We start from the raw sequence: 15,576 nt of genomic DNA, 5'->3' as shown, positions 1-15,576 counted from the left end.
GCAGGACTTTGAAGTGACTCTTTCTCATTCAATTCAGTTTTTTTGCTTTACGTGAAACGAAGAAGCCTAAACAGCAGAAAAGACAGAAATAGAGTTTCTGCTCCTGCTGATCCTGCAGAACCTCCTGATCCAGCAGAACTTCCTGATCCTGCAGAACCTCCTGATCCTGCAGAACTTCCTGATCCTGCAGAACCTCCTGATCCTGCAGAACCTCCTGATCCTGCAGAACTTCCTGATCCTGCAGAACCTCCTGATCCTGCAGAACCTCCTGATCCTGCAGAACCTCCTAAACCTGCAGAACCTCCTGATCCTTCAGAACCTCCAGATCCTGCAGAACCTCCTGATCCTGCAGAACTTCCTGATCCTGCAGAACCTCCTGATCCTGCAGAACTTCCTGATCCTGCAGAACCTCCTGATCCTGCAGAACTTCCTGATCCTGCAGAACCTCCTAAACCTGCAGAACCTCCTGATCCTTCAGAACCTCCAGATCCTGCAGAACCTCCTGATCCTGCAGAACCTCCTGATCCTGCAGAACCTCCTGATCCTTCAGAACCTCCTGATCCTGCAGAACCTCCTGATCCTGCAGAACTATCTGATCCTGCAGAACTTCCTGATCCTGCAGAACCTCCTGATCCTGCAGAACTTCCTGATCCTGCAGAACTTCCTGATCCTGCAGAACCTCCTGATCCTGCAGAACCTCCTGATCCTGCAGAACCTCCTGATCCTGCAGAACCTCCTGATCCTGCAGAACTTCCTGATCCTGCAGAACTTCCTGATCCTGCAGAACTTCCTGATCCTGCAGAACCTCCTGATCCTGCAGAACCTCCTGATCCTGCAGAACCTCCTGATCCTGCAGAACTATCTGATCCTGCAGAACATCCTGATCCTGCAGAACTTCCTGATCCTGCAGAACTTCCTGATCCTGCAGAACCTCCTGATCCTGCAGAACCTCCTGATCCTGCAGAACTTCCTGATCCTGCAGAACTTCCTGATCCTGCAGAACCTCCTAAACCTGCAGAACCTCCTGATCCTGCAGAACTATCTGATCCTGCAGAACTTCCTGATCCTGCAGAACCTCCTGATCCTGCAGAACCTCCTGATCCTGCAGAACTATCTGATCCTGCAGAACCTCCTGATCCTGCAGACCCTCCTGATCCTGCAGAACCTCCTAAACCTGCAGAACCTCCTGATCCTGCAGAACCTCCTGATCCTGCAGAACTTCCTGATCCTGCAGAACCTCCTGATCCTGCAGAACTATCTGATCCTGCAGAACCTCCTGATCCTGCAGAACCTCCTGATCCTGCAGAACCTCCTGATCCTGCAGAACCTCCTGATCCTTCAGAACCTCCAGATCCTGCAGAACTTCCTGATCCTGCAGAACTTCCTGATCCTGCAGAACCTCCTGATCCTGCAGAACTTCCTGATCCTGCAGAACCTCCTAAACCTGCAGACCTTTTAGTTTTGTGCACGTTTGGCTCTTTGGTGAGTAGAAAGGTCAACACACAAACAAACAGACAAACAAGAGTGCATAAACACATTTAGCTGAGTTCTGTGCAGAGGAGCAGATCTGAGCATGCCCAGTAGCCAGGCTGGCAGGCTGACATGGCCTGTCTTTGGACCGGCTGGTTTTGGAAAAGCGTTTGCTCCTCCGCTCTGCAGCTCGTTAATGATGCGGACACTCCGACAGAAGACCGCAGGCATGAGCACACACGCTAAGCACATGCAAACACGGAGGCTCATTAAATGTTCCAGTGGGTCACGGTTCTCTGAGGAGCTAAAGAGGAAGGAGACACTCCTCACTGATTAGACAAAGATGAAAGGGGAGGAGACAGGAGGAGGCGAGAAAGATGACAGCCAGAGACGAAGGAGAACGGATTCCAGGGAGATCCTGGGGGGGGGGGCTGTGTGGAGAAACGTCAGCTGAATAAACCCAGAAATATCCAGATAATGCAGCAGAGGAGAAGCAGAGTCTAATAAGGAAGACGGTCTGTGAGGAACTGCAGTCCAGACGACACGTCAGGATCAAAACAACGACTTAACCCAATAGAGAGGAAATCTCAGCAGAGTGATGCCATTTGAACCCAAAAACATCTGACGCTCCAGAAAGACGACGTCAGAGACTCCAGGAGATTCAATCCAGAAAGACAAAGTCCTTCCAGAGTTCATGTCTCCATCCAGACGTCCTCAGCAGAAACAGAATCACCGTCAGGCTGCGAGTCAGCAATCAGCTGCTTCTAATCCGACGTGGGAAGAGAGGAAAAGGGTCGAGCAGAAGGAAAAAGCAGCGTTTAGGGATCCAAACAAACAGAGATGAAGCATCACAAACTGAATGGTTTCTCTGTCTGAGAGCTTCACTCCATCCTGCAGTTTCCTGAACTGCCAATGATTTACAGTCATTACTTCTGCAATTAGAGATCAAGTCCCAAACTGATCAGCCCACAAAGAGAGAAAAAGAGGACAAAAAACTCCAAAAAGTGATGTCAGGTTTCCAGCAAACCTCTGAGGAGCAACAAGTGACACAGAAGTTCCAGGTAAACAGGAAAGAGTGGCTGCAGACGGAGTCTCCTGTCCATCACAGCTTCATGTGTGTCCATCATGTCCCCCAGGACGGTCCCACTCCTCCATCTGCAGCTCCTATGGGATCCGGATCTGCTCCATCATGTGAACTTCTGCACCTCCCAAGTGTTTGTTCCACCACTTCCTGATCATCTCCACGATGAGGCCTTCCTGCAGCTGCCTCCTGCTGGGCTGCAGCCGCACCAACACGTCTTACCGAGAGGATGGCATCACCGGCGTGCAGCGTGCCGACTCGGGTCAGACCCAGAGACGTTCCAGCAGCTTCTCTGCTGCAGCAAAGGCAGAACCTGCTTCTGAATTCGGTCTCAGAGCTTCTCCTGAAGCTGAACCAGACTCCAGACTGATGGAGGAGGAGAGCTGAAAACCACTTCCACTGTAGAACGGCGGTGCTGTGGTGCAGTGGTTAGCACTTTGACCACACAGGAAGCAGGTTCAAATCCCAGCTGGGTCTTTTGTGTGGCTTTTTTCTCCAGCTTCTCCCACAGTTCAGAAACTAGTGTGACTGTGAGTGTGTGCAGTTGTGTGTCTCTGTGATGGACTATGGAACTGACCATTGTGAGCCCCACCTTCCCCTAACAGTAGCTGGGATAGGCTCCAGCAACCGTGAGACCCTGAGAGGGGTCAAGCGGGTTTGGAACAGGGTTAGACAGCTCGTCTGCACATCATCGTTTTTGGTTTTTTTTTGCCTTCACTACAGTAGAAAAACGCTGAACTTCTTCATCCAGAGTCTTCATCAGTTTGTGAAGGATCCACAACAGCTGAATGTTCAGGTCCTGGTTTGATGGAACAGACTCTGAACCGATGGTCCTGCTGGGCAGGTGGAAAACCTCCAGGATGATGGATCGGAGTGGTTCAGCAGGGGCGGGAAACCCCCCATCTTCATGCCTGGACACACCTGATGCAGGTGATCAGCAGACAGAACAAGCAGAAGCTCTGGAGGCTCAGAGGTTCCAGACACAGAAAAGCTTCAACAGAGTCTGAGTAACCACGACCACGGAGAATGTGGCTATCAAACCCACGCAATGCGGCGCATGGGTGTGTGTGTGTAGGGGGGGGGGGGGGGGGGGGTCAATGGCGTCAGGATCAAAGCTGCTGACAGGAGTCCCTCTGAGCCTGAACCTGACAGCGGCGCCGGTCAAGATGCATCAACATCGGCTGACGCGCCTCGTCACTTCAGGCTGAGCCCAACCCCCCAGCAGGAAGCTCCGCCTCCACATGCGCTTCAGAAACATCCGTGAACGTGCAGCGTCCTCCTCCATCCAGCAAACAAATTCCCTGCGTCTCTGACGGTTAGTCACCATTTTAATCTGCAGATGAAATGGTCAAAGTCTTCAGGCTGTTCAGGTCTTTAAATCCAGAAGATCAAACATCTGCAGCTTCAGCAGATCCTTTCAGATCCTTTCAGAATGAATTTGAAGTGTTAGTTCAACCTCCTTCCTCATCATGACTCTGAGCTTCTTAGATTCCACAAACCATCACGCCGAAGGGAATCAAACATTTGGCCTCCGTCCCGACGCTCCACTGATTCAGCTAAATCTCACCTGAAAACCTTCTTATTTCTGCTTTTGGTGTAATTTTCTGTTTCATTTTTTTTCCTTTGATGTGTTTTTCAAAGCGGTTCTGGACTGAAAGGAAATAGAGTCTGTGCACGTTTTTAACTCCTCTGGGGGTCACAGCAGACCCCCAAGCCCCCACTGAGTCCGTGTTTTTCCGTCAGCTTCTGCTGCACAGATTGAACACCCCTCATGTGATCTGTTGATCATCTCAAACTGAATTCACATCATCTCAGCTTGTTGGCCTGAATTGGAGGAAAAAATCTGAACCAATCAAAATCAAATGTTTGCTCAGAAAACTTCAATGAAGCAACGTTTTCTAGTTTTTCCCAGATTTTTTCAAAAAACTGGAAAATGTTGACTTCTGTTTGCATTTATTCCTGATTCTTTACTGAAGCAGAACGTTTGGAGAATCGTGAAGGAACCAAAGGAGGGAAATACAGAAGAATGTTCCTCCAGAGGTTCCTGGTTTCTGTGCGTAGCTAAGCTTTGAAAGCCTCTGGGACGGACTGGAGCGCCGTCCAGAATGAACCCCCCCTTCACCTGACAGTGGGCGGGTCGGCTCCAGCGACCCCGCGACCCTGACCAGGACCCAGCAGCTTTAGAGGATGGATGAAGAAAAAGGAAGCAACCTACTATGTTCATCAGAGTGAGGAGGTAATTCTGCACGTGCTCTTTTCCGTGGAATCGAACCACCGAGTCGTCAACTCCCAGCAGAATCTCAATGTTGTAGTCGTCTTCTCCGGCGTCGCGCCGGCGGCGGTGCGCTGTCTCGTTGATGCGCTGGCTGATGGAGTCCAGGGTTCTGGAAACGTCCAGTTCTTGTTCTGCACAAAAAAAGATTTGATGTGTAATATCAGAAAAAGAGCGGCTGAGGATGAAATCCACATCAGATACGTGACAATTGTAGACGTCGTAAAACAAATTCATCTTTTAAGCAGCTTTCAGACAAGTTCAGTTACAGTTATTTAATGTTTTTATAAATTTATTGACAGCCACTTTGAACATTAATGAACATCTGTCCAGACGACACGCAAATATGCTGGATTACAGCAATAATCCTGATTTACAACTGTAGTCCCCAGACAGGATAAAACATGAAGATAATGAGACGTTACGTCACAATAACAGCACATCACATGACCGTTCAGTGCTAGAAGGTTGAAAATCAACATTTACAGGACTGCTTTGCTCACAAGACTATTTATAGAAACCTGGAAGACTCGATCATGAACGGATGACCTGAAAGTGGCATTAAACTGTTTCACTGAGACCTTCAGATAAAAGACATGGAGAGGAGTTTCTCCTTTTTAGACTCTTCCATCATCCACCTGATTATGAACAAAAAACAAGTTTCTATGCAGACGACACACTAGATTAAGAGGCTTAGCACTCAGAGAGGACATAAGACACATTCAAACAGCTCATCTCCATTCCAACAGTTAGCATTTTCAGAGGATTTGGTCCGACCATCAAAGTCGGTTTCTCAAAAACCTGCAGGTTTAACAAAAACTGTCAGATCAGGAAAACCACCGCTTTCCCTGATCCTCCATTCAGCTGAATGAACAGACTTTTACATTGAAGCAACAATAATTTTTTCATTAATTAGGATTTTTGTGGCTGAGTTTAATCCAGATCAGATTAGCTAATCTGTGCTAATCCAGAAGGTTAGTGTGTTTCTGTAAACATCAGAAAAATCCTGGATTTCTTATGTTTTCTTTGGAATTGGCTTTCGTCCACGTGGCTGCTTCTTTTATGTTGATAGGATGAACTTCCTGTACAGCACTTCCTGTTGCTTTATGCCAGTATCAGAGCTGCCAGATCTTTGATTTTAAAGTCAGGATTGGTTTAAATGAGTTTTCTTCTTGTCGAGTAGTTTCTTCTGATCCCCTTCATTGACAGAATCAGAGGCGTCTGTTGCTGCAGCCGCCGTCGTCAGCAGGAACGCCGCGGTTGCTTCCGGGGCAGGTGATGGGGGGAGGGGGGCAGTTAAACACTGTTTTCTTCCATGTTTGCTTAGGATCTCCATAGATCCCTAAAGGTTAAACGTTCAGACTTTGTCGCTGCATCTTCCTCTCATCAGAATGAAGCTCGGAACATTTGCTCCTCTTCTGTTGTTGCCATGACAACCACATGAGCTTATCCCACCAAGAAGCACAGCAGAAAATAGTAGTCATGTGATGGACATCTGACATGCAGAAGCCCCCCCATTCTTCAGAACGTCGTATGAGCTGCAGAAGGTTCTGCACGTCAGGGGTCACCTGAGCCAACTGTGTCCACTCCACCAGAACCTGGAGCGGCCCGATCTGCTGCTCAGGTCTTCCACTAACTGGTCTGGATGAGCATTTAGAACCATTGGTGGGGAGGGGGGTACCCTAGCTCAAGTTTCCTCCATCCGTCTTCTTCCGTTTATCCGGGACCGGGTCGCTGGGGCAGCAGTCCAAGCAAAGATGCCCAGACCTCCCTCCCCCCGGCCACTTCCTCCAGCTCCCCTGGGGGGACCCCAGGCCAGCAGAGAGACGTTCTCCCTCCAGCGTGTCCTGGATCTTCTCCAGGACCTGTTCTCCAAAAAACCTCCCCGGGTAGCATCCAGGAAGTATCTGGACCAGATGTCAGAGCCACCTAGAGGGCTCCTCTGAATGTGGGATCCAGCACCAGCAGGAGCACTCAACCCCCCCCCCCCCCCCCACCCCCACCCCCCATGATGAGACTTTGAGCCAAACTCTGACCTTCTTTAGATTTGTCTGAACTGCAGACTCTGTGACCTACAAACGTGTTATCGTCTGAACAGATTCTGCTGCATCTGGGACAGAACTGAGCTGAGGACTGGACCGTGTTTGGACGGACCGATTGGTTCAGAGGTCCAGAGTTCTTCTGAGCTGAATGCATCTTCATTAAACCCGAATCACTGGCTATTTTGGATTTTTGCTAAACTTTGTTTCCAGGACGTTGAACCTTTTGAGAAGAGCTGCAGGTTCCCTTCATGCGTGATTCTGGGTCCTGACCCCAGAACCGACTTTGAGCCCAAAGATGGAGGAAGGTTTCATGCTGTTATTGTCTTTGTAGGACCATGACGCTTCACCTTGGCGGGAAGAGGCGGCGTGGTCGTGAAGAACGCCGCCGCTTCTCGTTCCTGCAGAGATGCTCCCTGACTGAGTGGAGCGGGACCCAAAGCAAACACGGAGAACCGGCTGCCACCCCGGCTGTGGCCCGGCCCGACAAAGTTGGAATTGTGGAGAACATTTCTCCTCTGCAGCGCCCCCGCCTTGACACAGGCATTCTTGTGCTGCCGGCCAGCTCCCCCCTCCCTCCTCTGAGTAAACACGCTTCCCAGGTCCCGACTTCCAACGCACAGGACTTTTCCTGAGTGGCGCTTCTTAAGACCGCCAGTGTGCAAACCAGCCCCCGCCCCCGCCTCACCACACCCGCCTCAACGCCCCAGTCTTTTGGAGCCCCACCAAGCTGCAGTGGGGCCCCCGGGGTGGCAACAGGCCGTCCGGGCTAAAAATGGCACAGAGGTGGGCGACCTCGCCGTGGAAATCTACCGTTTCTGCTTAAAACAGGCAGGAGCAGGAAATTATGGGATGCTCTAAATGAACAGCATCAGTCATGACTTCAGGCTGCTGTGACCCCCTCCCCCCCAGACTGATTCGTCCTCGCCGTCACAGGAAGTCCCTCGTTTCCGCTGTACTGTACTTTGCCCTGCAGCCTTTGAGCAACTGTGGACGCCTGACGGAGAACAGCTGAGGGCGCAGGACGAGTTTTTGGACAATTAAACTCTGAACTTTTCCTTTCACAATAAAAGCATGAGAAGGTGTTGTTCTTCTTCTGTTCTGCTGAACAGAACAGACATTTCTGATTTCAATCCTTTTCTTGGACTTGAATGTTTTTCAGATCGACTGATTTTCAAAAGGAAATGTCTTCATTTCTTAAACCTGTTCTCTTGTGTTTAGGGTCACAGGGTTGTTGGACTCTTCTGAGGTACTGTTGAGCCAAGGCAGGGCTCTTTTTAGACAGACAGCAGGCGTGGAAACAATGCATCAGGCTGTAAAACGGATGTTTCTTCTGTTAGAATGAACTTTCAGCTGCTTCTTAAATTCAGTAAAAACATGAAAAGTTGAAGTTTGTGTGAAGTGACGGACGGCCCAGCGGCGGTCCGGCAGCTTCTGGGGTTGGAAACAGGAAAGGGAGGGGCTAACAGGCCTCGCTGCTCTTCATGCAGCTCTCTTCAGAGCTTTTTCTCACTGGTTTCCATGCGACTTTGTGGTGATGTCAAGTCCCACAAGTCCAGCGACCTAAAAACCTGTTTGTCCAGAAAATGGTTCTGCTTTTGTCCTTCATTAGAAACGCGCTCACCTTTCCTCAGCTCATCTCTTCCTGCAGAGGTCCTGTAAAGGCGCCCTGAAGGGGGAAGGATCCCTGGCTTTTCTTCAAGTGCAGCACATAAACCTCACAGCCGCCTGGCTTTCCCTGCAGTGGCGCCGCTGCTTCAGCGGCAGCGTCCCGCGGCGCCACTGACAGCAGGAAGACTGCCGGCTGAAGCCTTTCACTCACAGGTTGCTGGTTCAGCGCTGAGCGGCGTGCGTCTGCGTGGACCACCTGGAGAGTTGGGGCCGCTGTGAGCGGCGGTGGGGAAACGTGGAGCATGAAGTTCATGCTGCGCTGCTTCTCCCACTGAGCCTCTCCTTTTGTGCCAAAAAAATACGATCCAGGAATTCTACAGACAACTCAATTGACTTAACAGTTTAGATAAAAATGTGTTTAGATTTGTTTTTCTGTTCTTCACCTTTGACCCTTCAGTGAAATGTCACAGGATAAAGGAGATGAGATGGAGGAGATGAGCTGTACGTCTCCTGCGATGCCTTAAGCAGCTGAACTACAAATGAGAAACTGCAAAAATGTTTGTGACCGTTGGGTCGGCTGTAACCATGGAAACCAGAAACCTGCATTTTTGATCTAAAACGTTTCAAAATCCTCAGAATATGCGGCTTTAATCAGACACCTGGATTGGACTTGTGCTCAGTTGCACTTCTGTAAGACTTTAGTTGTTAGTAGCAGCTAGAAGTTGAAGCTGGGGTAACTATGGTGCACTGGGGTTCTGTCCTCTTTTCTCATCTACTTCTACCCTTCCTCTCCTCTATTCTTGATCATTATTCATCATTTAGTTCTCCATGCCTCTGTTTGGTGCAGTGCGATTCATGTATTGTCCCTCTTTTCCTCTCCCCTCCTGGGGAGTGGGAGTGCTTCCAGACTCCAGTTGGCTCATCCGTGCTCCAGTTCCTGACCGTTTACCTCGCCTTTGCTCCTGCTCCTACACCTGGCTGTGGATCCTGCCTCTGGCTCATCTCTGGCTCGTCTCTGCTCTGTACCTGACCGAGTACCTCGTCTCTGCTCCTGCTCCTACACCTGGCTGTGGTTCCTGTCTCCGGCTCGACTCGCGCCCCCGACTGTCCCCCCAACCACGGCTGGATGAAGCTCGTCTGCTGGACTTTATATATGTAGTTGTAGATTTAGATAAGTTAATTCTTCTCTAAGAGTTCTGGTAAATCGCCTGTCCGTCCTGGGGGAGGATCCCTCCTTCATGGGGACACCCCTGAGGTTTCTACGTTTTTTCTGGAATCCGTTTTTTTAAGGAGCTTTTCCTTACAGAGAAGGGGGGTCTAAGGGCAGGGATGCCAGTATAGCTTAGTGCGTTTGTTAGTTCATTTTAGTATTTTCCTATTGAATTCTATGTATTCATGATCCTGAAAGCCCATTGAGACGACTGTTGTTGTGAATTTGGGCTAAACAAATAAAATTGAATTGAAACAAAACCACGAAACTCGACACGTTAGCATGTTTGTGTCATCGCTAATAAATGGCCAGGATTTAAGTGAAAGAAGAAAAAAACAAGAATCCTGCAGCTCAGAGATCAGAACGTGAACATCTTCACTGCTTTAATTCATCTGTTTCCTGTAAGATCAGGACCAAACCCGGATCAGATCAGGACCAAACCCGGATCAGATCAGGACCAAACCCGGATCAATTCGGACCAAACCCGGATCAGATCAGGACCAAACCTTGATCACATCAGGACCAAACCTGGATCAGATCAGGACCAAACCTGGATCACATCAGGACCAAACCTGGATCAGATCAGGACCAAACCTGGATCAGATCAGGACCAAACCTTGATCACATCAGGACCAAACCTGGATCAGATCAGGACCAAACCCGGATCAGATCAGGACCAAACCCGGATCAGATCAGGACCAAACCTGGATCAGATCAGGACCAAACCCGGATCAGATCAGGACCAAACCTGGATCACATCAGGACCAAACCTGGATCAGATCAGAATCACATCTACAGCCTTTTTATCTTTAACCATTTAACCCCTCCGGTCTAACAGTAAAGTGTTGCATTTAAATGCAGTCGCTTTTCTCTGCGTCAGAAACTACATTCCCTGCATTCTGTAATTCAAAGTGCATAAAGGGTCAAACATTTGTGAATTTAAATAGGTAGAGTTCTTTAATGACAAGCAGTTTTCTTCTGCCCCCCCCCCAAAATGAAAAACCAGAGGAAAAACTTGAAAAGCAGCTTGTGGCTCCGCCTTTCCTCGATGACACTGGCTGTGTTGTTCTTTGAGAAACACTGGAAAAAAACCCGGATGCAGGTCACAGAAATATATGAAGCTCTGAGAGGAAATACAGTGAAGGTTTATTCCAGAGCGCCACTTCTCACACCGCCATGAATGAAGTCTAAGTGTGCAGCATGTGAGCAGCCCAACAAGCTCAGCACTGTCCTCCATCACCCCCCCTGACTGCAGCAGCCCTCCAACACGCGTCCACGTCTGCACGCCAACTGCACAACAACAGATAAGCTGGCTGGCAGGAGGGGGGGCCCTCAGGCGGGGAGGCATGTGACGTTAAATTATTCTGAAAATGTTTACACTTACAAAACTCAACTTGCAGATGTGGAAATAAGTCTGGGCTTCCAAAAAACACCACGGCCACCCCCAGTGGGACTGACTCCTCCCTCTCTCTGACATCACATGAGGGCTGGTGAGTTCACACCTGACCGTGTCTGAGAGCTGGACTGAGTGGCACCGCGCCCCAATCTGACCAATCAGCAGGGCTGACTTTAAGCCGGTACGGTCCAGTCCTGCTCAATACATGTGTTGGTGATGGGGGGTGGCGCAGCGTGATCCAACAACAGACAACAACAACACACAAACGTCACGCAGAGAAAATGACACTAGAGGCTGGAAAGTGTTGACAATACAAGGACTCTGCAGGAGAAAAGTTCCATCTGGAACCAGATCCAGAACCAACCAGTGCTGTGTATTGCCGTTGCAGTGCTGTGTGTTGCTGTTGCAGATCTGTGTGTTGCTGTTGCAGTGTTGTCTGTTGCCGTTGCAGTGCTGTGTGTTGCCGTTGCAGATCTGTGTGTTGCCGTTGCAGTGTTGTGTGTTGCTGTTGCAGATCTGTGTGTTGCTGTTGCAGTGCTGTGCGTTGCCGTTGCAGATCTGTGTGTTGCCGTTGCAGTGTTGTCTGTTGCCGTTGCAGTGCTGTGCGTTGCCGTTGCAGATCTGTGCGTTGCTGTTGCAGATCTGTGTGTTGCTGTTGCAGTGCTGTGTGTTGCCGTTGCAGTGCTGTGTGTTGCCGTTGCAGTGTTGTCTGTTGCCGTTGCAGTGCTGTGTGTTGCCGTTGCAGTGCTGTGTGTTGCCGTTGCAGTGCTGTGCGTTGCCGTTGCAGTTTTGTGTGTTGCCGTTGCAGTGTTGTGTGTTGCCGTTGCAGATCTGTGTGTTGCCGATGCAGTGTTGTCTGTTGCCGATGCAGTGCTGTGCGTTGCCGTTGCAGATCTGTGTGTTTCCGTTGCAGTGTTGTGTGTTGCTGTTGCAGATCTGTGTGTTGCTGTTGCAGTGCTGTGCGTTGCCGTTGCAGTGCTGTGCGTTGCCGTTGCAGTGTTGTCTGTTGCCGTTGCAGTGTTGTCTGTTGCCGTTGCAATGTTGTGTGTTGCCGTTGCAGATCTGTGTGTTGCCGTTGCAGTGTTGTGGGTTGCTGTTGCAGATCTGTGTGTTGCTGTTGCAGATCTGTGTGTCGCTGTTGCAGATCTGTGTGTTGCTGTTGCAGTGTTGTCTGTTGCCGTTGCAGTGCTGTGTGTTGCTGTTGCAGATCTGTGTGTTGCTGTTGCAGTGTTGTCTGTTGCCGATGCAGTGCTGTGCGTTGCCGTTGCAGATCTGTGTGTTGCCGTTGCAGTGTTGTGTGTTGCTGTTGCAGATCTGTGTGTTGCTGTTGCAGATCTGTGTGTTGCTGTTACAGTGCTTTGCGTTGCCGTTGCAGTGTTGTCTGTTGCCGTTGCAGTGTTGTCTGTTGCCGTTGCAATGTTGTGTGTTGCCGTTGCAGATCTGTGTGTTGCCGTTGCAGTGTTGTGTGTTGCTGTTGCAGATCTGTGTGTTGCTGTTGAAGATCTGTGTGTTGCTGTTGCAGATCTGTGTGTTGCTGTTGCAGATCTGTGTGTTGCTGTTGCAGTGTTGTCTGTTGCCGTTGCAGTGTTGTGTGTTGCCGTTGCAGATCTGTGTGTTACCGATGCAGTGTTGTCTGTTGCCGATGCAGTGCTGTGCGTTGCCGTTGCAGATCTGTGTGTTTCCGTTGCAGTGTTGTGTGTTGCTGTTGCAGATCTGTGTGTTGCTGTTGCAGTGCTGTGCGTTGCCGTTGCAGTGTTGTCTGTTGCCGTTGCAGTGTTGTCAGTTGCCGTTGCAATGTTGTGTGTTGCCGTTGCAGATCTGTGTGTTGCCGTTGCAGTGTTGTGTGTTGCTGTTGCAGATCTGTGTGTTGCTGTTGCAGATCTGTGTGTTGCTGTTGCAGATCTGTGTGTTGCTGTTGCAGTGTTGTCTGTTGCCGTTGCAGTGTTGTCTGTTGCCGTTGCAATGTTGTGTGTTGCCGTTGCAGATCTGTGTGTTGCCGTTGCAGTGTTGTGTGTTGCCGTTGCAGATCTGTGTGTTGCCGTTGCAGATCTGTGTGTTGCTGTTGCAGATCTGTGTGTTGCTGTTGCAGATCTGTGTGTTGCTGTTGCAGATCTGTGTGTTGCTGTTGCAGATCTGTGTGTTGCTGTTGCAGTGTTGTCTGTTGCCGTTGCAGTGCTGTGTGTTGCCGTTGCAGATCTGTGTGTTACCGTTGCAGTGTTGTGTGTTGCTGTTGCAGATCTGTGTGTTGCCGTTGCAGTGCTGTGTGTTGCCGTTGCAGATCTGTGTGTTGCCGTTGCAGATCTGTGTGTTGCCGTTGCAGTGTTGTCTGTTGCCGTTGCAGTGCTGTGTGTTGCTGTTGCAGTGTTGTCTGTTGCCGTTGCAGTGCTGTGTGTTGCCATTGCAGTGTTGTCTGTTGCCGTTGCAGTGCTGTGTGTTGCTGTTGCAGATCTGTGTGTTGCTGTTGCAGTGCTGTGTGTTGCCGTTGCAGTGCTGTGCGTTGCCGTTGCAGATCTGTGTGTTGCCGTTGCAGTGTTGTCTGTTGCCGTTGCAGTGCTGTGCGTTGCCGTTGCAGATCTGTGCGTTGCTGTTGCAGATCTGTGTGTTGCTGTTGCAGTGCTGTGTGTTGCTGTTGCAGTGCTGTGTGTTGCCGTTGCAGTGCTGTGTGTTGCCGTTGCAGTGCTGTGTGTTGCCGTTGCAGTGTTGTGTGTTGCCGTTGCAGTGTTGTGTGTTGCCGTTGCAGATCTGTGTGTTGCCGATGCAGTGTTGTCTGTTGCCGATGCAGTGCTGTGCGTTGCCGTTGCAGATCTGTGTGTTGCCGTTGCAGTGTTGTGTGTTGCTGTTGCAGATCTGTGTGTTGCTGTTGCAGTGCTGTGCGTTGCCGTTGCAGTGCTGTCTGTTGCCGTTGCAGTGTTGTCTGTTGCCGTTGCAATGTTGTGTGTTGCCGTTGCAGATCTGTGTGTTGCCGTTGCAGTGTTGTGTGTTGCTGTTGCAGATCTGTGTGTTGCTGTTGCAGATCTGTGTGTTGCTGTTGCAGATCTGTGTGTTGCTGTTGCAGATCTGTGTGTTGCTGTTGCAGTGTTGTCTGTTGCCGTTGCAGTGCTGTGTGTTGCCGTTGCAGATCTGTGTGTTACCGTTGAAGTGTTGTGTGTTGCTGTTTCAGATCTGTGTGTTGCCGTTGCAGATCTGTGTGTTGCCGTTGCAGATCTGTGTGTTGCCGTTGCAGTGTTGTGTGTTGCCGTTGCAAATCTGTGTGTTGCTGTTGCAGATCTGTGTGTTGCTGTTGCAGATCTGTGTGTTGCTGTTGCAGTGTTGTCTGTTGCCGTTGCAGTGCTGTGTGTTGCCGTTGCAGATCTGTGTGTTACCGTTGCAGTGTTGTGTGTTGCTGTTGCAGATCTGTGTGTTGCCGTTGCAGTGCTGTGTGTTGCCGTTGCAGATCTGTGTGTTGCCGTTGCAGATCTGTGTGTTGCTGTTGCAGATCTGTGTGTTGCCGTTGCAGATCTGTGTGTTGCCGTTGCAGTGTTGTCTGTTGCAGTTGCAGTGTTGTGTGTTGCAGTGTCGTGTGTTGCAGTGTTGTGTGTTGCAGTGTTGTGTGTTGCAGTGTTGTGTGTTACCGTGTTGTGTGTTGCCGTGTTGTGTGTTGCCGTGTTGTGTGTTGTACATCTTCAATTATGTTGTAAAAGTAAAAACCTAAATTTTTCTTTCCCAGGCGCTAACAGCTGGATTGTAACGTTGCTGTTTTTCCTGTTATTATTTCTGATGGATGTCTTTTTTTAACCCTTTCATTCCCAGTCAAGCAGGAACATTTTTATGGAGGTTGGTTTGTTTGCAACGTGACAAGAAAAACAATAAATGATTCCTGCAGTTTTCTGAACACTATGGTGATTGACAGTTCAAGATAAAAGCTACTGCAAAAGTAAAAGTGAAACATGCAGCAAAGAAAATAATTTATATTTGAAAAATTCATTGAAAAAAGAAAAATGCAGGGAAGATTGTTCAGGAGGAAGACAGAGGATGAAGATGAACAAGCTGAAAGAAGGAGGAGCATTTTCTGCATTTATCAAGTTCTTCTGTATAATAATCTATTCAAATATTTTTCCATGAAGCAACGTCTACATTTTTATTTACAGTCGAGATTGATTCTCAAATGCATTTATCTATTTTAGTGCCGTAATTATCGACTTTGGTTCATCTTAAATGATCCAATTGGATCCGGTCCTCTGACCTAAAGTGGATCCAGATCCTCTTCATCCAAACTTCCAGACAGAAATTCCTGCTACTGAACAGTTTTCCAGATTCTTGGATTTCTTCCAGATCATCAAGTTAAATGAAATCTGTGTCCAAACCAACAAGTAAACTAGAATGAATGTCAAATCCATTCACATGTTAGTTTCCTAAAGTTCACCACTGTTGTTTTTCCACATCCAAAGAATCCAAAGGGAACATTCTTAGAACATTCTAGACACTGGATGGTCACATGACTTTATTCAAAGTCTGTCA

At 49.2% G+C, this 15,576-nt stretch overlaps 1 protein-coding gene across 8 annotated transcripts in view; it reads right to left on the bottom strand.

The window, feature by feature from the left end:
- adamts3 (ADAM metallopeptidase with thrombospondin type 1 motif, 3) overlaps positions 1 to 15,576 on the bottom strand; it is a 112,914-nt gene that overhangs the window by 53,251 nt on the left and 44,087 nt on the right. For all 8 annotated transcript variants that reach the window (XM_078953401.1, XM_078953398.1, XM_078953399.1 and 5 more), the window contains one exon: positions 4,767 to 4,957. In XM_078953401.1, the coding sequence (XP_078809527.1) occupies positions 4,767 to 4,957 (191 nt within the window). The remainder of the gene's footprint in view (positions 1 to 4,766; positions 4,958 to 15,576) is intronic.

Source organism: Oryzias latipes, chromosome 9 (assembly GCF_053564925.1).
Source record: "Oryzias latipes strain Hd-rR chromosome 9, Olatipes_Hd-rR_3.1".
In the NCBI taxonomy this organism is placed as follows: Eukaryota; Metazoa; Chordata; class Actinopteri; order Beloniformes; family Adrianichthyidae; genus Oryzias; species Oryzias latipes.
Note: the sequence above shows the minus strand (reverse complement) of the source record. Positions and strands in the feature narration are given on the sequence as shown.